Here is a 23,427-nt window from a genome sequence, read left to right on the forward strand (position 1 = left end):
AGGATGATGTGGGCGAGGACTTTTCCGACAATGGAAAGTAGTGAGATCCCTCTGTAGTTCCCGCAGTCGGTCCTTGAACCTTTATTTTTGTAGAGGCCAATTACCGTTACATCTCTGAGGTCAGGGGGCATCGCTTCTTCTTCCCAAATGCTAGTCAGGGTGCTGTAAAAAGCGTCAAGTGATTCCTTGCTGAGTGCCTTGTACAGTTCAGCAGGTATTCCATCCTTGCTGGGCACCTCGCCACTGCTCATCTGCGTGATAGTGTTCTTGACTTCATCTATCAAAGAGGATCTAGTTCCTGTTGGGGGATTTGGTCCAGAGCAGACTGGTCGCCCGATGAAGGGTGGTTCAGGACCTGGCTGAAATGCCCTTTCCATCTGTGTTGGATGCTCTCTTTGTCCTTTAGCAGTGTGGTTCCATCAGCGGACAACAGTGGAGATGAGCCAGATCTTGAGGGGCCAAAGATCATCTTAATGGAGTTGAAGAGTTGTTGATGTCGGCGAAGCGTTGCACCTCTTCAGCGTTCCTATCCCACCACAGGTCGTGCATCTTGTGAATTTCTCATTGGGCATGGGCCTGAAGGGACTTGAACTGCTCTTTTTTTTGGGAATGGAGCTTGGGTCTTTTTGCCACTCCATGAATGCTTTGTTCTTCCTGGCCAGGAGAACTTTTATGGCACTGTCATTCTCGTCAAACCAATCTTAATGGTTCCGGTCCTTGGGGCTGAGGACTGATTTTGCTGTCTCTGTCACCATCTCTCTAAACTGATTCCACTTCTGGGTTTGCCCACCCGTTGGTGGTCCGTTGGCAGACAGCTTCTCATCAAGAGTGGTCTGGAACTTGTGAAGATACAGTGGCTCTTGGAGTCTGGCGGTGTTAAAAGCTGTTCTGATGAACTGAGGGTGCTTGGGATGGCTGGGAGCAATACATAGCTTCAATGTGGTGCAGACAAGCTTGTGGTCAGTCCAGCACTCCACTCCTCGCATGGCTCTGGTGATGAGGACATCCCGGATGTCTCGGCGGCATACCTCCATCTGATCCACCGAAGCAGTCTTCGCATGCTGGGATGAGCAAATTCCTATCTCGCTAAGGGTTTCAGACCCGTTGGCTACCCTCACCTGTTTTAGCTGGCTTGTCGAAGCCGTTGCCCGGGATGTGGGCACTGTCGCATGCTAACAGCTACAAGGAGTCACAGGTGAGAGCTGGGCATTGGTAGGGACCCATAGATGACGAGCCACTCCAAGGAGTGCATCAAGCCCCACCCGCCCCCCCATCTAGAGGTGCTACTCCTCCGGAGCAATAAATAAATAAATAAAACTGAGCAATGAACACAAAATGCTGGCTCTTGGCCCGAAACGTCGACTGTACCTCTTCCTATAGATGCTGCCTGGCCTGCTGCATTCACCAGCATTTTGTGTGTGTTGCTTGAATTTCCAGCATCTGCAGATTTTCTCGTGTTTGCGTTTTTAAATAAAACTGAGTACTATTTTATAAGTAAATAAATAAAACTCACCACAATGCAGGAGATCCTCCCAGTTACATTAATTAATGTCAGTCAGGTTCCTTGAGAACAATTCCCAAGATAAGTATATTCTGAAATGTTCCTGAGCTTGATAAGCTGTCATTTCCTCTCTTCAGTGGAAGTACACATTTACCTGTTTTGGTATGTGCTATTCTCATTGTAGTCATTAGGTGGGGCCAGAGAGCCCCAGCATGTTATGTGAACCAATTCCCCTATGGCTGATTTGGTTCATGGTTTTACTCAGAGTCAAACCTCAATCACTTCAAGAAACGCAGTGATACAGGGAAAATCTAACAGCAAAGCATAGACTCCAAAGAATATCTACCACAACTATTCTCAAGGAGAAGGTCCAATTCTATTCTGCATTCCCTCTTATTTCTGGATCCATCCTTGCAAACCTTCTCTTCACCTTCATTAGATCATTTCATTAATGTAGAGGCAAAATCATTGGATATATTTAAAGTTGATAGGTTCTTGACTGGTGAAGGTCTGAAAGGTTACAGGGGGAGGGCAGGAGAATGGGACTGACAGAGATAATAAATCAGCCAAGACGGAGTGGCAGAGCAGATTTAATAGGCCACCTGTAGCTCAACTGAGGTCCCGCTTAAGGTAAAAGAACCTGTAGGGGAAAATGATCATAATATGATCAAATCCACCCATGAGTGAGAAAGAGGAAAGCATGAAAGAGAAGAAACATGAGAAAGAAAAAGAGTGGGATAAAAAGAGAGAAAGAAGCCAGAATCGTAAATCTAGAGGAAAGCAAGGATCGAAGTAAATCCAGGTAGGAAAGCTGAGAAAAGGAGAAGAACGGGGGCCAGAGCTGTAAAACCATTTCCTGCAGTCCCAAAGTCATCTCATACAACCTCCGTGGAGGAGGCCTCTGGAACTGAGATTGTTTTTATAGCCACAAGTCTCACCTGCCAAGCAGAGTGACCACCCTCGTCAGAAAAAAATGTTATCCCACAAGAGTAAAAAGTCCTCCACAGTGATTAAATCTTTAGGCCAGAATGGGACAATTCTGTGCTGTGGATGTCCATATAGTTGGTATATTTTATTGTGTACTGTGTATATAGTTGAGGTGCATTTTATATTGAATTGAGGTTTATAGTTAAGCAGGGAGAAGTATTGTGTATATAATATTTTAGTAATATTTTGGTAATATTGTTAATATATTGTTACGCATTCTTTGTTGTTTACACATTGCATTGCAGGTTATTTGTAAAGGCATGTAAATGGCATACATTACACCACCACATGAAAGGTGCACACCTCGCTTAAAGTAAAAAAAATGTACACCAGGTTTCCTGAGCTCCTGTCTTTTTGCTTTCGATTAGTTTCATGTTTTGGAGTTATAAAACATAACAGTTTCTACTCTGGATCTTTTGGAAATCATCACCCAGTAGATACATCAGCTGAGTCCAACAACCTAGATGGTACCAATTACTTCCTTTATTTTAATTAAGTCAAGTTTTCTATTAATTTATTTATTTTTAACTGTTGTTATATAGCATTTTTTAAAAATGTTTTCCTTTTGTTCCACAGATTCTTTGTTCTTTGAAGATCCACTGGATATTGAGACCCATGTGTTCACAGAAGATAAACACAGTTTTGGGACAAACATGGGTTGTGTATATGAGGCACACAGTGCAACATGGAATCAGGCCAATTTGTTCCTTGATATTTTTCTGTGCTCAAGTTCAGTAAAAATTCCATTGTTGCCATACCACAGCTGTTAAGACAATTGAGGGTGCGATGCTCGTTCTCCTAACAAGGAATGAGACAGGGCTAGTGACAGAAGTTTGTGTCGTGCAGAACCAGGCATCTAATGATCATAATGCCAATAGTTTGAAAGTAATTATGGAAAACGATAGGTCTGTTCCTTGGGATGAAATTTTATATTGGAGTAAGGCCAATTTTGGTGGTATGAGATAGGAGCTGGTAAGGGTGGATTGGGATAAGTTGTTCTCTGGCAAAGGTGTATGTGGTAAGTGGGAGCCTTCTAAAGTGTAATTTTGAGAGTACAGAGTTTGTATGTTCCTGTCAGAATAAAAGGCAATGATAACATGTTTAGGGAATCTTGGTTTTTGAGACATATTTAGACCCTGGTTAAGAAAGAAAAAGCAGGAACATAGCTGATATAGGCAAGCAGGAACAAATGAGGTACTTGAGGAGCATAAGAAATGCAAGAGAACACTTAAGAAGGAAATCAGGAGGGCTAATAGAGGACATTTGGTTGCTCTAGCAGACAAGGTGAAGGAGAATCCTAAAAGCTTCTACAGATAAATTCAGAGCAAAAGGATAGCAGAGGAAAAAAACTGGTTGTCCGGAAGATCAGAGGAAGAGTTGTTTTCTGCTAAATTGAATCAGCAAATTTGCAGATGACACCAAGTTTGGGGATGTAGTAGACAGCAAGGAAGGTTATCAAAGCTTGCAGCAGGACTTAGACCAGCTGGTGAAATGGGCTGAAAAACGGCAGATGGAATTTAATGCAAAAAAATGTGGGGTGTGCACTTAAGGAGGGGTGTGGTAGAACAGAGAGATCTGAGAATACAGATCTATAATTCTGTGAAAGTGGTGTCCAGGTAGATACTGTAGGCTCATGAAGAAAGTTTTTACTATATTGGTCTTCATAAATCAATGTGTTGAGTACAGGAGTTGGGCTGTCATGTTGAAATTATGTAAGACATCGGTGAGGCTTAATTTGGAGTAATGTGTCCAGTTTCGGTTACCTACTTACAGCAAAGATGTAAATGTGATTGAAAGAGTGCAGAGAAAACTTACAAGAACGTTGCCAGGACTTGAGGGCCTGAGTTATAGGGAAAAGTTGAATAGGTTAGGACCTTATTCACTAGAATGTATATGATTGAGGGGTGAGTTGACAGAGCATTACAAAATTATGATGGATATAGATAGGGCAATTGCAAACAAGCTCTATGAACTGAGTTGAATGAGAACAGAACTAATATTATGGGTTAATGGTGAAATATGAAATATTTATTTGGAATATGAGTGGGAACATCTTCTCTTAGAGATGATGAGAGCGTGGAAAGAGCTAATGCAAGTGGTGGATGCAGGGTTATCGATTTCAGTATTTGAGAGAAAATTGGATAGGTACATGGATGAGAGAGGTATGGAGGGATGTGGTCTGGCTGTGGGTCGATGGGACTAGGCAGATAATGGTTCAGCATGGAATAGTTGGGTCCGTAACAGGAAAAGCCCTCCCCACCACTGAGCTCATCTACAAGGAGCGGTAACGCAAAAAAGTGGCGTTCATCATCATTGACACACATCATTCTGGTCATGCTCCCTTCTTGCTATTGCCATTGAGAAGAAAGTAGAGGAGTCTTATGTCCCACACCACCAGGTTTAGGAACAGTTATTACCCTTCAACCACCAGGCTCCTGAACCAACGTGGATAACTTCACAGCTCGATACTGAACTGATTCTTCAACCTATGGGCTCATTTTCAAGGAGTCTATAACTCATGTTCTCAATATTATTTATTTATTGATGATGACTATTATTATTATTTTGTATTTTATTTACAGCTAGTCTTCTTTGCAAAATCGATTGTCAATCTTTGTGTGCACTTTTGCATTGACTCTATTGTATTTCATTTATCTACAGTGAATGCCTGCAAGAAAATTATCACAGGGTAGTATATTGTGACAGAGCTTGTGATAGTAGATCCGCTCTTAGGGAATGAGACAGAACAGGTGACAAAATTTTGTGTAAGAGAATACTTTGCATCCAGTGATCATAATGCCATTAGTTTCAAGATAATTATGAAGAAGCATAGGTTTTATCCTCAGGTTGAGATTCTCAATTGGAGAAGGGGAAATTTTGATGGTGTCAGAAAGGATCTTGCAAGTGTGGTTTGGGACAGGTTGTCTTTCTGCCAAATGTGTCCTTGATTAATTGGGAGGCTTTCAAAAGTGAAATATTGAGTGTACAGAGTTTGTATGTTCTTATCAGAATAAAAAGACAAGGATAACAGATTTAGGAAACCTTGATTTTCAAGAGTATTGAGGCACTGGTTAAGAAAAAAAGGACGTGCATAGTAGGTATAGACAGGTAGGAACAAATGGGATGCAAGAGAACAAGAAATGGGATGCACGAGTAGAAGAAATGCAAGAGAAATCAAGAGGGCTAAAAGGAGGCCTGAGGTTGCTCAAGCAGAACAGGTGAACGGAAATCCCAAGTGCTTCTATAGATATAATAAGAGAAAAAGGATAACAAGGGACAAACTTAGTCCTCTGGAAGATCTGATTGGTCAACTATGCATGGAGCCCAAAGAGATGGGGGAGGTCTTAAGTGAATTTTTGCATCTGTATTTACTCTGGAAACAGATACAAAACCTATTGAAGTGAGGCAAACGAGAAGTGAGGTCATGGCCAGACAACAGGAAGAGGTGTTTGTGTTTTAAATGATAATTAGGGTGGATAAATCCCCATGGCCTGACAAGGCATTGCCTCAGCACCTGTGGAAGGTCAGTGCAGAAATTAAAGGGGTCCTGGCAGAGATGTTTAAAACAGCCTTGGCCACAGATATGGTGCCAGAGAATTGAAGGACAACTAATGCTCTGTTGTCTAAGAATAAGATGGGAAATTATAGGCTGGTGAGCCTGACACCAGTACTGAGTAAGTTATTGGAAGACATTCTAAGAGACTAGAATAGAAGTATCTGGATAGACCATGAATGATTAGGAGAGTCAGCATGGCTTTGTGCACTGTAGGTCATGTCTAACCATCTTTATAGGGTTTTTCATGGAAAGTTGGTGAAGGCAAGGCAGTGGATGTTGTCTACATAGACTTTAGCAAGGTCTTTGATAAGGTCCCACATGGGAGGTTAGTCAAAAAGGTTCAGTCACTTGACATTCAAGATGTGGTTAGAAATAGGATTAGACATGGGCTTCGTGGGAAAAGCCAGAGAATAGTAATAGATGGTTGCCTCTCTCACTGGAGACTTGTGACCAGTAGTGTGCTGCAAGGATAGGTGCTGGGTTCATTGTTCATTGTCATATACATCACCAATCTGGATGGATCAGTAAATTTTGCAGATAGTAACAAGAATGGGGATCAGAATAAGGTGTATTATTACTGGCATGTGTCATGAAATTGGTTAACTTAGGAAGAAGAAGAAGAAGTCAATTACAGTATACATACAATATATTGAATAGATTAAAAATCATGCAAAAACAGAAATAATATAAAGTGAGGTAGTGCCCAAGGATTCAATGTCCATTTAGGAATCGGATGGCAGATGGGAAGAAGCTGTTCCTGAATCACTAAGTGTGTACCTTCAGGCTTCTGTACCTTCTACCAGATGGCAACAGTGAGAAAAGGGCACACCCTAGATGCTGGGGGTCCTTAATAGCGGACACTGCCTTTCTGAGACACTGCCCCTTGAAGATGTCCTGGGTATTTTGTAGGCTGGTACCCAAGATGGAGCTGACTAAATTTACAAATCTCTGCATCTTCTTTCAGTCCTGTGCAGTAACACCACCCCCCATACCAGACTGTCAGAATGCTCTCCATGGTATATCTATAGAAGTTTTTGGGTGTTTTTGTTGACATACCAAATCCCTTCAAATTCCGAATGAGGTATAGTTGGTTTCTGAGCTATGCCTAGCTATATGGTCATGGGTATAGAGAGATTAGAGCAGTGGGCTAAGCACACACCCCTGAGGTGCACCAGTGTTGATTGTCAGTGAGAAGGAGATGTTATCACCAATCCAGACAAATTGTGGTCTTCTGATTAGGAAGTCAATGATCCAATTGCAGAGGGAGGTACAGAGGTCCAGGTTCTCTAACTTCTCAAACAGGACTGTGGGAATGATGGTGTTAAATGCTGAGCCATAGTCAATGAACAGCATCCTGACATAGGTGCTTGTATTGTCTAGGTGGTCTAAGGCCATATGAAGAGCCATTGAGATTGCATCTGCTGTGACCTATTGTGGCAATAGGCAAATTGCAGTGTGTCCATGTCCTTGCTGAGGCAGGAGTTCAATCTAGTCATGACCAACCTATCAAAGCATTTTATCACTGTAGATGTGAGTGCTACTGGGTGATAGTCATTAAGGCAGCTCACATTATTCTTCTTAGACATTGGTATAGTTGTTGCCTTTTTGAAGCAAGTGGGCACATGGCCAAGTGGTTAAGGCATTGGACTAGCTACCTGAAGGTCGTGAGTTCGAGCCCCAGCCAAGGGAACGTGTTGTGTCCTTGAGCAAGGCACTTAATCACGCATTGCTCTGCGATGACACTGGTGCCAAGCTGTATGGGTCCTAATGCCCTGCCCTTGGTGTCATTGGTGTTGTGGAGAGAGGAGACTTGCAGCATGGGCAACTGCTGGTCTTCCATACAACCTTGCCCAGGCCTGCGCCCTGGAGAGTGAAGACTTTCCAGGTGCAGATCCATGGGCTTGCAAGACTAACAGGTGCCTTTACTTTACTTTTGAAGCAGTGAGAGGTTGAAAATGTCTTTGAATACTCCTGCCAGTAGGTTGGCACAAGTTTTCAGAGCCTTTCCTGGTACTCTGTCGGACCTTCTGCCTTGTTTGGGTTCACACTCTTTGACAGTATTCCTCAATGGGCATTGAGGATTTCTATCAAAGCTTGAAGCGGAATTTAGATCAGCTGGAAAAATAGGCTGAAAAATAGCAAGTGGAATTTAATGCAGGCCTGTGTGAGTCGTTGCACTTTGGAAAGGCAAACCAAGGTAGGACTTACACAGTGAGGATCAGCGTTACAGAGAGGGGTTCAGTAGGTTAAGACTTTATCCATTACAGCATCGAAGAATGCGGGGTGTGTCACGATGTGGACTGGCAATGTTGGAACCCAAATACAGAGGAAATACAGACTCTGATGGACAGGCGGCAACCAGAGTTTACTCATAAGAATTCCAATAGAACGCCGGTGGTTTGGCTGAGTAACACTGTGAGACATAACATTCTCAAAATTAAGACCCTCCAAAAGGGCATCTGCTTAAATAATATAACTAACACATAACCCCAAGCCTATCCAAATTTTAGAAGTTTAAACACAAAGTACCAGGAGACTGCATTACAATGACTGAGTCATTTGAGAGAAAACATAAGGAACCCTAAATAATTAATGACTCCCATTAAAGAACAATATACTATTTCAAGTGCTCTGAAAACTTCAGAGCTCAACACTCTCCGGCTCCCCACAGAAGCCCAAAGAGTTCATTACAGCTGAGCTCTCATAGAGTTATACAAATTTATGAGGGGTTTAGATAGGGTAACACAAGCAGGCTTTTTTTTTCCATTGAGGTTGCTTGATATCAGAATTAGAGGTCATGGGTTAAGGGTGAAAGGTAAAATGTTTGAGGGGAACTGGGGGAGGGGGCGGGCTCTTCACTCAGACGGTGGTGAGAGTGTGGAATGAGCTGCCAGTGGAAATAATTCATAGGCACATGGATGGAAGGATTATGGAGGGATATGGCCTGGGTACAGGTCAATGAAACTCAACAGATTAATAGTTCAGCATGGAATAGATGGGCCAAAGGACCTGCTTCTGTGCTGTGGTGTTCTGTGACTCTAAACATAAATTTGTTATTCTGGCTGTCAATTTATCTAATTTATCCTCAATGTTCTCCCATGTGATCCTCATGTTACCATGTCAACTGTTAAAAACTTTCCTTAAAACTTCCACAATATTTTCTACAAGTTCCTGAAGACAGTATCTTCAAGGATATGTCTGTAAGAAGTTTTTAGTTTATCAGTTTATCAGTTTTGTAACGCTAATTTCATCTTCCCTCTGTGTACGTTTGACCTCTTTTGTATTGCTCTGTGGGGAGTTTGATAGTTTGTTGTGGTTTCTCTCACGATGAGCATTTACCCTTTCCTTACCTTAAAATTATGCCCACTTGTATTAGCCATTTTTGCCTTTGGAAAATATCTCTGGTTATCTACTCTTTCTAAGTCTCTTGTCATCTTGCATAGCTCTGTCAAGTCACCTCTCCCTCTCCTTCACTCGGCCAATGAATGCTCTAGTTTGTTCAACCTATCCTCATAAGGCATCCTATCTAATCCAGACAGCATCCTCGAAAATCTTCTCTGTACCTTCTCTAAAACTTCCACATATTTATTGTTTACTTATTTATTATTATTATTCATTTTTTGTATTTGCAGTTTGTCATCTTTTGCACACTGATTGATTGTCTAAATTGGTCTTTCGTTGATTTTATTATGGATATTATTCTATTATGAATTTATTGACTATGCCTGCAAGAAAATGAACTTCAGGATTGTATATGGTGACTTAAATGTACTTTGACATTAAATTTACTTTAAATTTTGAACATCCTTCCTAATATGAAGTGACCAGAACAGAACACAATATTCCAAGTGTGGTCTAACCAGAGTTTTATAGAGCTACATCATTACCTCACAGCTTTTGACCTCAATACCCCGACTAATAAAGGCCAACTGTTTATATGCCCTCTTAATTTCCCCATCAAATATAACTTTTGAAATAATTGTGAGCTTGTTAAGTTCCCATTTTCAATTTCCTTCAGTTTCCTTTCTCAGTCGACGTTTTCTCACTGTGCTAATGATGTCTGAATCCCGAACTGGAAAGGAAGAGGAAGGTGTCTGGTTGTTTGGTTTCACAAGTGGCAGATACTGTGCAGAGAGAGTGAGAGGCCCTCAGCTTGTTATGTTTTGTTGTGCTCTCATTTTTGCTGCTTGGTCTTTGGACTCCTTCAGTGGTCTGTTTCAACAAGGTAGGTGACCTCATCTAAATTGTTGGCTTTTAGACCTTTTCCTCTTATGAGTTTTTCTGTTGAAATCTGCCTTTCTTCAGGTTAAACTGGGGTATCGTTTATTTTTGTTTCATGATCATTTCCTTAAATAGTTGATCAAGGAATATTCTCAAGTGATCTCTTCACACTACTTGACACACTTTTAATTTGGTCAGCAAAGGAAGAATATTAAAGCTCGCTGCATGTTTTGGACCAACTGGGAAAATGAAATGATAAATTGCAGATGGAATTTAATGCAGGCAAGTGTGAGGTCTTACGCTTTGGCAGGACAAAGCAGAATAGATCTTACACCGTGGGCAGAGGGGCACTGAGAAGTGTGCCTGGACAGAGGGTTCTGGGAATACAGGTCATTCATTCCTTGATAGTGGTTTCACAGAGGGATAGTGTCGTTAAGAAATCTTTTGGCACATTGGTCTTCGTAAATCCAAGTATTGATACAGGAGCTGGGATGTTATGTTGAAATTGTATAAGATATTGTGGAATGCCAAATTTGGAGTATTGTGTGCAGTTCTGGTCGCCTACCTACAGAGAAGATATCACTAGGATTAAAGCTTTGCCGAGAAAATTTACAAGGATGTTGCTGGGAATGGAGGATGTGAGTTATAGGGGAAGGTTCAATAGGTTAGGAATTTATTCCTTGGTATGCAGGTGAATGAGAGGAAATCTTATCGTGATATACAAATTTATGAGGGGCATAGATAGGGAAAATATATGCATGCTTTTTCTCCTGAGATTGGGTAAAACTAGAACACATTTCCAAAAGTCATGTATGTGTGTGGTTGAGATCAAATGCTTCATCTAAAATTAATTTAATTTTCAGGATTCCCAGGTAATACTTGATACTGTTTGAGATTTCATTATTCTCAGAGTTCTGCTGTCTGTTCAGTTCCTTGACTTATGGACCGCATACGATCTTGAGATTCATTTTCCGACAGGAACTTACAGGAAAATAAAGTAATAGAATTTATGAAGAACTCTTCATAAATAAAGACTGAGAAACAATCAACGTGCAAAAAGACAAATTGTGCAAATAAAAAAATAAATAACGTTGAGAGCATGAGTTGTAAAATCCTCAAAAGTGAGTCTTTAAGTTGTGGAATTGGTTTATTGTTGAGGTGAGTGGAGTTATCCACGCTAGTTCAGGAGCCTGATTGTTTGAAGGGTGAGATCAATTTCTGTGAAAATATCTCAAAGCGAAATGAGAAGTCAAAGTATCATAATCTAAATTCCAAAGAACTAATGAGTCAGTACGTAATACTGACAGTATCAATACTGATTGTATCATTTCTTAATGCATGTATGCATTTCTAAATGACAATAAAAGAGGACTTTCTTTTGTAGACTTTTTGTAGTTTCTATGGTTTCTATTGTAGTTTCTATGGTTTCTATTCCATGTGCAGGTCAGTGGGACTAGGCAGAAAATGGTTCAGCACAGCCAAGAAGGGCCAAAAGGCCTGTTTCTGTGCTGTAGTTTCTATGGTTTCTATGGACTGAGTGTTCTCATAATCTAAAAAAATATTTTAAGTGGGTGTAAGTTGGTTGACAGAGTGTTTGATGATTTTCCCTACTTTTAGTTTAGCTCCTCTGATGATTGATACGAGGAGAAAAAGAAGCAACTGCAATTGAATGAACAGTCTGTGAGAAGGGTTAGAAACTACGCCAGCTACATCTTCAGCCTTTATTATAACTGTGAGTTGAAAGAAACAGAATGTTGTCTGAGATGGTGCCTTGTTCACATTATAAAGGAGGCTCTGACTAAGAGTCAACCTAGCAAATGCACCCTAGGAGAGGTGTTTACACCAGTGATCAAGGATCAATGATTAGCTTTATTCACCATATACACTCAGTAGCCACTTTATTTGATACTTCCTGTACCTAATAAAGTGGCCTCTGAGTGTATGTCATGGCCTTCTGCTGCTGTAGCCTATTCACTTCAACGTTTGATGTGTTGTGTATTTAGAAATGACCGTCTGCACACCACTGTTGTGGTGTGTGGTTATTTGAGTTACTGTCGCTTTCCTGTCAGCTTGAACCAGTCTGGCCATTCTCCTCTGACCTCTCTCGTTAACAAAGAGTTTTTGCCCACAGATCCGCTACTCAATGGAAGTTTTTTCTGTGTTTTTTGCACCATTCTTTGTAAGTTCCAGAGACTGTTATGTGTGAAAATTCCATGAGATCAGTAGTGTCTGAGACACTCAAACCACCCCATCTGGCATCAGCAAACATTCCACGGTCAAAGTCACTTAGATTATATTTCATCTACATTCTAATGTTTGGTTTGAATAACAACTTAACCTCTTGACTATGTCTGCATACTATTATGCATTTAGTTTCCCCCACATGATTGGCTGATTAGATATTTGCATTAATGAGCAGGAATACGAGTGTACCTAATAAAGGGACCATTGATTTCACATGTACATGTATTAGGGATTTGCTGTACTGGTCAGGGTATGACATGCAACAGAGAACAGCAATATTCATCATTTATAAAGATTATATGAAATAATGTTAGAGGTTAAATGTATGCACGAATACACAAAAACCAACCTGTTTTTAAAGTGTGTGCAATATTATAAAAAGTGGTTTAAAGAGTCTTCAGTGAAGTTCAGTGCCTAGGGTAATAGATGGAGGAGGGTGGAGGGATGCTAACTAGAATGGTTGAACAGACTAACTGCTTTGGAAAAAAGTTTTAGGATTGCATGATTTTTTTTTCATTTTAATAGGCCTATACCACTTTCCAGAAGGAAGCTTTTAGAAAAGGCACTTTTCAGGGTGGTTAGTCTCCGCAATTATTTTTTTCATGATCAAGTTGCAAACAAGAAGATAAAATTACCAAACAACAGGAATTCTGCAGATGCTGGAAATTCAAGCAACATACATCAAAGTTGCTGGTGAACGCAGCAGGCCAGGCAGCATCTATAGGAAGAAGCGCAGTCGACGTTTCAGGCCGAGACCCTTCGTCAGGACAGTCCTTCGTCCTGATGAAGGGTCTCGGCCTGAAACGTCGACTGCGCTTCTTCCTATAGATGCTGCCTGGCCTGCTGCGTTCACCAGCAACTTTGATGTATGTTGCTGAGATAAAATTACCATATAATTTGCCAGTTAGCCGTCATTTATAACTGAATGATGTAGAAATTTCTTCTTTCTGAGGGTAGAGAACCTCTGGAATTCTCTGCTAAAGGCTTGTGGAGGCCAGAATGGTAGATACAGTGCATATAAAAAGTATTCATCCCCTTTGGAAGTTTTCATGTTTTATTGTTTTACAACATTGAATCACAGTGAATTTAATTTGGCTTTTTTGACACTGATTAACAGAAAAGACTTTTGTGGCAAAGTGAAAACAAATGTCTACAAATTGCTCTAAATTTATTACAATTATTAAACACAAAATAATTGATTGCCTAATTACTCACTCCCTTCAAGTCAATATTTAGTTGATGCACCTTTAGCAACAATTACAGCCTTGAGTCTGTGTGGATAGGTGTCTATCAGCTTTGCACATCTGGACACTGCACTTTATTTTTCCCCATTCTTCTTCACAAAACTGCTCAAGTTCTGTCAGATTGCATGGGAGTTGTGAGTAAGCAGCCTTTTTTCAAGTCCAGAAATAAATTCTCAGTTGGATTCAGGTCAGGACTCTTGACTTGGCCACCTCAGGACATTAACTTGGTTATTTTTAATCCATTCCTGTGCAGCTTTGGCTTTATGTTTAGGATCATTGTCTTGCTAGAAAACAAATCTTCCCCCAAGTCGCAATTCTCTTCCAGATTGCATCAGGATTTCCCTGTATCTTGCTGCATTAACTTTACCCTCCACGTGCACGAGCCTGCTGCAGTGAAGCATCTCCACAGCGTGTTGCAGCCACCACCATGCTTCACAGTAGGAATGGTGTGTTTTTGATGATATGCAGTGTTTGGTTTATGCCAAACATAACATTTAGTCTGAAGGCCAAAAAGCTCAATTTTGGTTTCAACAGACTATAGAACAGACCTTTCAACAGACCTTCTTCCAGCTGACTTCAGAATCTCCCACATCTTCTTTCAAACTCTAGCTGAGATTTCATGTGTGTTTTTGAAACAGTGGCTTTTTCTTTGCCACCCTCCCATAAAGCTGCAACTGGTGAAGCACCCGGGCAACAGTTGTTGTATGCACAGTCTCTCCCATCTCAGCCACTGAAGCTTGTAACTCCTCCAGAGTTGTCATAGGTCTCTCGGTGGCTTCCCTCACTAGTCTTTTTCTTGCAAGTCACTTACTTGTTGAGGACGGACTGCTTTAGGTAGATTTACAGCTGTGCTATATTCTTTACATTTTTTTGATAAATCACTTTAGTCCAAGGGATATTCAGTGACTGAAATTTTCTTGTATCTATCTCCTGACTTGTGGTTTCAATAACCTTTTTGTGGAGTTGGTTTGGGTGTTCCTTTTTTCTTCATGGTATTGTCTTTGCCAGGATACTGACTCATCACCAGTTGAACCTTCCAGATACAGGTGTATTTTTACTACAATCATTTGAAACACATTGACTCCACACAGGTGATCTCCATTTAATTAATTTTGTAACTTCTGAAACCAATTGGCTACACCAGTGATGACTTGGTGTGTCATATTAAGGGGGTGGTTGAATACTTAAGCAATCAATTATTTTGTGTTTTATATTTGTAATTAATTTAGATCACTTTGTAGAGAATGAGTTGAATTGAGTTGAGGCTGAATTGGGAAGAGGCGAATTGAACGAATGGAGCCGAATTGTGGAGTACCGAGCCTGCATGTTGCGGGCAGTGAGGAATGGAGGGCGACAATGTCGCTTGTTTTCATCACCCATTCGAGCCAGACCAGAGTGCCGATCGTGGGCAGAACTGCTGAAGAAGTAACGAGTAGGGAGGCCACATCTGCCGAGTTGATAAAGAGAATATCCCGCAGGATGAACTGCTGGTCGACGGATGGTGGAAGTGAGTTAGAGATGGATGTTGGTGAGAAAGAGGAATGGAGTGGAATGAGTAAGAAGACAGAGGTATGAGATGTCAAACTCTGAGGAGGCAGGGGGCAAACGAAATAGAATAGCAAAACAACGGAAAGAAGATGAGATTAAAGCAATTATAAAACTGAGTGAAGACGGAGCGTCTTTTAGTGAATGGAACCCGATTCATTTGACGAGGATAATCAACAAACTTGTAGGTGAAGTCAAAAGTACAAAGATTTTATGAAATGGATCGCTATTACTGATTTTTCAGGTTAGTGCTCAACAAGGCAAAATGATAAGATTAAATAAAACAAACGGCAAAAAACTACAATGCTCAAAACCCAACAATAGCAAGTGGACTAGAGGTGTTATTTCGGGGATACCTACAAAAGTTACTATGGATGAGATTAAACAGAACATAAAAGGAGCAAAAGTTATTGAGGCCAAACGTTTGAAAGTTACAAGAAACGTGAAAAAGTGTGATAGTTTATTGGTAATGATTAACTTTGATGAAGAGAGATTGCCGACTAAAGTTTATTTAGGGGATATGTGTTATAAGATCAGAATATATATACCACCATCTTTAAGATGCTTTAATTGTCAGAAATTTGGGCACATTGCAGCGGTCTGCAGAGGGAAACAAAGATGTGGAAGATCCGCTGGAGAACATGAATATGGGAAGTGTGAGGCGGGAGCTAGCTGCAATTGTGGCGAGGAACTTAGTTCAGCTTATCAAGGGTGCGTTATTAGCAAGAGAGAAGCTGAGATACAATATGTAAAAGTAACTCAAGGGATCAGTTACGTAGAGGCAGCGAAAGCATTTGCTGGAAAAGAAAAGGCTATCAAGCAAACAAATTCAAGGAATAATAAATTGGTGAATTGTGAGGGCTGTAATATGATAAATAAGGATACACTAATAATGAGTAGAAGGATTTTGTACTGTTTATGGTAGGTGCAATTCACTGATCAGTGCAAACAGACAAAAACCAAAAAAATTAAAATTATAGTCAAGTCTGCAGAGAAATATCTTGGTATTACAGGGCTTAGGTGGGAAGCAGTTAAAGACACGCTGAATGGAGGATCAAACAGTTCACAGGCAGGCAAAAATAAAGGCATCTGTTAGTCTTGTGAGACCATGGATCTGCGCCTGGAAAGTCTTCACTCCAGGGCGCAGGCCTGGGCAAGGTTGTATGGAAGACCAGCAGTTGCCCATGCTGCAAGTCTCCCCTCTCCACGACACCAATGTTGTCCAAGGGAAGGGCATTAGGACCCATACATCTTGGCACCAATGTTGTCGCAGAGCAATGTGTGATTAAGTGCCTTGCTCAAGAACACAACACATTGCCTCAGCTGGGGCTCAAACTCATGACCTTCAGGTCACTAGTCCAATGCCTTAACCACTTGGCCACGTACTCACAGGCAGGAGAGATGGTAAATTAATGGCTGTGTGTGTATATCTAGCTATCTATCTATCTCTCTCTCTCTCTCTCTAATATATATATAATCTCATTGCATTCCTTTGAGAGATACACACACACACACACACACACACACACACACACACACACACACACACACACACACACACACACACACACACACACACACACACACGCGGAGTCTTGTCGCAAATGATCAAGAATTTATGAAATATGTACCAGAAGTTAAGGGGAAAACCTCAGAATTATGTTTACAAGAAATGTGGTTGAAACCCAGGGTAAATGTGCGGAACTCCAACAAATAGAAGTACTCAGTAAGAACATCTGTGAGTTGGAAAGAGATTGGACGAAACAGTACTGCATTTAAAGGAGACGGTTTCTGAAAAGATCCTTGTTGTCAAAATTCAGTGACATGGAAAACAGATTAAAAATGGAGGAACTTATTCCAAAGTTACAAAAGGAAAAAGGAATTTGTTGCAAAGTGAATTATCTACATTTGGTTAATAAAATGGAAACATAGAGACAACTGAGGAAGAACTTCAAGTTCTCAATAAACAACTACAAGCTTTGATTCAAGAAAAGGAATACTTGGAAAAGCAGATAGACTTGGAAAACAGAAATTTTAAATGATAAGCATGTGATAATGAATATTCTCAAACAGGAAGCTTTTAGTTTTACAAATGATTCAAATAAAATTAATCTGATTTGAGGCAATGCAATTATTTGGAAACCACATGACAGTTTATACGTGAGACTAGGTTACATTTGAGAATTTGAGTTCCTTGAAATTCTATAATTATACATCACGCGGAGGGCCGTAATACATCTAGATGCGTCTAAACTGCTAGAAATAGAAGAAGATCACATTGCAGAGATCTTTGACACAAATCTTTTTATTTGGAGAGACATAATATGATTAGGAATAGTCAGCATGGCTTTGTCAAAGGCAGTTGGTGCCTTATGAATCTGATTGAATTTTATGAGGATGTGACTAAATACATTGATGTAGTGTATATGGATTTCAGCAGGGCACCTGATAAGGTACCCCATGCAAGGCTTATTGAGAAAGTAAGGAGGTATGGGATCTAAGGGGACCTTGCTTTGTGGATTCAGAAGAAGGGCTTGCTCACAGAAGAAAAAGAGTGGTTGTAGACGGGTCATATTCTGCATGGAGGTCGGTGACCACTGGTGTGCCTAAGGGATCTGTTCTGGGACCCCTTCTCTTCAAGATTTTTATAAATGACCTGGATGAGGAAGTGGAGGGGTGGGTTAGTAAATTTGCTGATGACACAAAGGTTGGAGGTGTTGTGGATCATGTGGAGGGCTGTCAGAGGTTACAGCGGGACATCGATAGGATGCAAAACTGGACTGAGAAGTGGCAGATGGAGTTCATCCCAGGTAAGTGTGAGGTGGTTCATTTTGGTAGGTCAAATATAATGGCAGAATATAGTATTAATAGTAAGACTCTTGGTGGTGTTGAGTATCAGAGGGATCTTGGGGTCCAAGTTCATAGGACACACAAAGCTGCTGTGCAGGTTGACTCTGGTTAAGAAAGCATACTGTGCATTGGCCTTCATCAACCTTAGGATTGAGTTTAAGAGCCAAGAGATAACGTTGCAGCTATATAGGACCCTGGTCAAACCCCACTTGGAGTGCTGTGCTCAGTTCTGGTCACCTCACGACAGGAAGAATGTGGAAAATATAAAAAGGGTACAGAGGAGATTTATAAGGGTGCTGCCTGGTTTGGGGAGCATGCCTTATGACAATAGATTGAGTGAACTTGGCCTTTTCTCCTTGGAGTGATGGAGGATGAGAGGTGACCTGATAGAGGTGTACAAGATGAGAGGGATTGATCGTGTGGAGACTCAGAGGCTTTTCCCCAGGGCTGAAAGGGCAAACATGAGAGGGCACACTTTTAAGGTGCTTGGAAGCAGGTACAGAGGAGATGTCAGGATAATTTTTTTACGCAGAGAGTGATGAGTACGTAGAATTGGCTGCCAGCAATGGCAGATAGGATTGGGTCTGGGTTTTTTAAGAGACTCCTGGATAGGTACATGGAGCTCAAAAAAAATAAAGGTCTATGGGTAACCTTAGGTAATTTCTAAGTAAGTATGTGTTCAGTACAGCATTGTGAGCCACAGGGCCTGTATTGTGCTATAGGTTTTTTATGTTTCAATGAACAGTGTCAAAAAAGCCAAATTAAATCCACTGTGATTCAATGTTGTAAAACAATAAAACATGATCACTTCCGGGAGGTGAATACTTTTTATAGGCACTCTATATTTAATTTGGAAATAGATGAATATTTGAAAGGTTAAGGAATTTAAGCTTCTCGTGAAAAGGACATATAAGCAGAGTTAAAGTCAGCATTAATCAGCGACGATCATAATCGTTGCTGTTGGGGCAAGTTTGAGAGGCCTGTTGACCTGCTCCTGCTCCCCTTTTCTGGTGTTCTTGTGTATATCTAGAAATCAGACAATTAAAGGTTCAAAGGTTAATTTTATTATCAAAGTACACATGCAGAATACAACTCTGAAACTTGTCTTCTCCAGATAGCCATAGAACTCAGAAAACCATATAAATAGTTGAAAGAGATTCATCAATCCCCCCAACACAAAAAGAAAGAGAAACAAAAGCTCACAAATCCCAAACAACCCCAACCCCTCCCTTGCACAAAAACTAACAGCTCACCCAAACCCTAACCCACAGCTCACCAAACTGCAACAAGAATGGGCGAGAACACAAAAAAAATTGAACTGAAAAAGCCCAATATGAACTACAGTTAGTTTGAACTACAGTCCAATCTATAAATCTCAGAATTTCAATAACATCTCTGAGAGCATCAGGACTCAGATACTTGAACCGGCAGCCCCTCCGAGGGCAACAACTCGAACTGGTGGCCCCTCTCACGGCAGGGACTCAAACCAGCTGCCCCTCCAACGACAGTGACTTGAAGCAGCTGCCCCTTTTAAATCTGGTTAAAAGTTCTTCGGATGTTTACATGTAGTCTAACTGGTCCTGAGATCTTGTGAATATTCAGAACAACAGAAATTATGTATACTGTATGTGACAGGTTTCGATCAATCATTGGTCATTGTCTTATATGATCAAAACCTGTGTTAAATGAACCATATACACATCCTGCAACCTGATTGGTCATAGTCTCATATGAGCTCCATATGCATCCTGCAAACAGATTGCAGGATGTGCATATGTGGTTAATATGAAACACTGACTAATGAGGTAACCACTTCCTGTTTCAGGTCATTTATGAGGCTCATTCAGGCTCAGTTAAATAAGTTTGTTGTGATTCTAACTGACATTTTAAAGAGCCTTAAAAATAATTTAGCTTATGATTCTTAACCATTTATATTCAGTATATTGGCCCAGGATTTTTTTGTGTCTCAAAAGCATGTTAGATTAGTGTATAGGGATAATGTGCATTTGATGTGTGTCTTATTGAAGACAATTTTTTGTCATTAATAGAGTGTAGTTTAAGAGTAATAGGATTACAAGGAGTGTCTTGTTTCAACACATGATCTGGGGGGAGGGTGTTTGCTGTGGGGGGATAAGAAGGGTCCTGTGGTGTGTGGTGGGTGGAATGAGGTTATCTCAACTGGTAATATTGAGAAATAAGCAATGACGAAAGACCTTAAAGTTGCAGCTCTATAAAACTATGATCAATTCCGGTTGCTCCATTATAGGAAAAATGTGGAAACTTTAGATAAGGAGCAGAGGAGATTTACCAGGATGCTGCCTGGATTAGAAATCATGTCTTATGGGGAGAGGTTGAGGGCTTTTCTCTTTGTACCTCTGGAGAATGAGATGAAGGAGTGGACAGCCAATGGCTTTATCCCAGGATGAAAATGGCTAATACCAGAGATACCAGAGCCTTTTAAGTTGAATGGAGGAAAGTTTAGGAGAGATGGCAGAGATAGGTTTGTTACAGAGAGTGGTAAATGCATGGTAAAGGTAAGTACATCAAGAAGATTTAATAGACTCTTTGGCTCATGGATGAAAGAAAAATGGAGGGCTATAGGATGGAAGGGTTAGATTGACTGAGGAGTAAAAGATTGGCACAACAATGTTGGCCAAAGAGCCTGTACTGTTCTGTGTTCCATGTGAAAGGAAATGTTCTTGTAAGAGGATAAAAGTTCCAGACTCAATGCCTGTAATTCTGTGTTTCAAGACTTTAGCAAAAAGATACCTTCTAGAACCTGGAACAAATTTAGCACACCTTGCAATTCACATAGGATGTACCCAGTCACATTTAGTCACACCATAGCATGCAATAGCCTGCACCAAGAAATTGATCTGCCTTTTTTTTTTGGAAACCAAATGCTCTGAACATAGATGAGTCATCTGTGGCTTAATGTTAGTCTCTCAGATAAGTGTAGTTCTGAGTGAATGCTGCAATATCAGTTGTGCTGGATGAGAAGATATGTGTCTGCTTCTTGGGTAATGTAGTAAACTAGATCAGCAAATTTACACATGATACCAAGATTGGACAAGTAATGGACAGCAAGTAAGGATGGCAAAGCTTGCAGCAGCATTTGGATCAACTGGCAAAATGAGCTGAAAAATAGTAGATAGACTTTAATGCAGAAAAGTGTGTGGTGTTTCCCTTTGGCAGAAGAAACCAGGGTAGGTCTTTATCAGTAAACAGTAGAACAGAGGAATCTGGAACAGGTTTAACCTAAGATTTAATTCATATATTGTCTCTTATGCAGCACTTCTGTCAATAAACATCTTTGCAGGTTTCTCCAAGGATAGACACTCAACACAACTGAGTTTCAACTTTTCCATTACAGCTAACACAGCATAAACTGCCACAACATGGGTAATTCAAACTATTGGTTGTCACAGCAAATCATGTCTGTTAGTCTGGGTACCAGCTTCTTTTTCCAGTAGTGAAGGATCCCACCACTATCACATCTTTCAATCTTCTCTGCTTTCTGCTATCTGCAGGGATCACTCCATTGTCCATTTGTCCCTCCCCACTGATCTCCCTCCTGCACTGATCCTTGCAGGTGGAACAAGTGCGACACCTGCCCATACACCACCTCTCTCACTACCATCCAGGTCCCTGAACAGTCCTTCCAGGTGAAGCGACACTTTATCTGTGAGTCTTTTGGGGTCATATACTGTGTTTGGTGCTACCGGTGTGGCCTCCTGTATATTGGTGAGAGCTGGCATAGATTGGGAGACTACTTCGCTAAGCATCTACGCTCCATCCACCAGAACAAGTGGGATCTCCCAGTGGCCACTCATTTTAATTCCACTTCCCATTCCCATTCTGATGTGCCCATTCATGGCCTCCTCCACTGGCGGGATAAGGCCACACTTAGGTTGGAGGAACAACACCTTATATTCCGTTTGGGTAGCTTCCAGCCTGATGGCATGAACATTGATTTCTGAAACTTCCGGTAATGCCTCCTCCAACCTCCCCCCCCCCCGCCCCCCACCCCATCTCCCATTCCCTTTTTCCTCTCTCATCTCATTTGACCAACCAACTTCCTAGCTCTTTACTTCATTCCTCCCCCTCCAGGTTTCACCTATCACCTGGTGTTTCTCTCTCCTCCCCCACCTTTTAAATCTACTCCTCAGCTTTTTTTCTCCAGTCCTGCTGAAGGGTTTCGACCCAAAACATCGACTGTATTTTTTTCCCATAGTTGCTGCCTGGCCTGCTGAGTTCTTCCAGCATTTTGTATGTTGCTCGGATTTCCAGCATCAGCAGATTTTCTCTTGTTTGCAGGAAGTAATTGACAAGTCTTTCAGCATGAAGATATAATCACTTATGGTATCTCCTAATGTTAGAGAAACTTATAGCTTACTGCTGTCTCAAATAACCATAGGTTGATGCACTCAGCTAATAAGCACCACTTCTCAACGGATCTGTTCAACTTTCTGAAGAGACAGTAAATTAGGGAGACACATTTCAGTGCCAAATTTTGTGAGTAATACCACTTTCTTTCATTTCCTCAGTGTTGTAATCAATGTCTGTGCACTTTCTGCCAATTCAGTCTTTTCCCTTGTAACCAGGACATTTTCTTGGCACCCACAATAAGCCTGATTTAGCAGACATCCCTTGGAGGTGCATTTACCATTTTATTCTTTAACTGTTCCTTTCAGCACTGATCTACATTAAAAATTAAGTCTCTTCTTATCACCAATGGCTGGCATTTTTTTGTGGACTGTGCACTCTGCTGGAGTTGCCAGTAGGCTTTGTCCACAATAATGGCTAGAGGTCAACAGGACATGGTTAAAAGATGGGTGTGCATTTTGGTCTAGTCAAGGTCTAGTGATGCTTGGTGCTTATATCACATGTATGCATAATGATGTCGTACATACAGTACAATATGGTTATGAGGAGTTTAGGTAGGGTAATTGCAAATAGGCCTTTTCCATTGAGGTTGGTCAAGAATAAAACTAGTCTAAGGATAAAAGGTGAAATATTTAAAGAGAATTTGAGACAGAATTTCATTCAGAGGATGTTGAGAGTGTAGAATAAGCCACCAGAGGAAGTGGTGAATGTGGGTTTGATTTCAACAAGTAAGAGAAGTTTAGATAGGAACATGGTTGGGAGGGGTATGGAGGGGTATGGTCCAAGTGCAGGTTTATGTGACAGGACAATGAACAGTTTGGCATGGACTAGATGGGCCAAAGGAGCTGTTCCTGTGCTGTAGTGGTCTATGTCATCACATTCTATACCATGTA

At 41.0% G+C, this 23,427-nt stretch overlaps 1 protein-coding gene across 1 annotated transcript in view; it reads left to right on the top strand.

The window, feature by feature from the left end:
* The first annotated feature begins 15,109 nt into the window (after positions 1-15,109).
* LOC134349885 (uncharacterized) overlaps positions 15,110-23,427 on the top strand; it is a 59,292-nt gene continuing 50,974 nt past the window's right edge. Inside the window, exon 1 of the mRNA XM_063054851.1 lies at positions 15,110-15,308. Coding sequence (XP_062910921.1) covers positions 15,110-15,308 — 199 coding nt within the window. The remainder of the gene's footprint in view (positions 15,309-23,427) is intronic.

This window comes from Mobula hypostoma, chromosome 7, assembly GCF_963921235.1.
Source record: "Mobula hypostoma chromosome 7, sMobHyp1.1, whole genome shotgun sequence".
In the NCBI taxonomy this organism is placed as follows: domain Eukaryota; kingdom Metazoa; phylum Chordata; class Chondrichthyes; order Myliobatiformes; family Myliobatidae; genus Mobula; species Mobula hypostoma.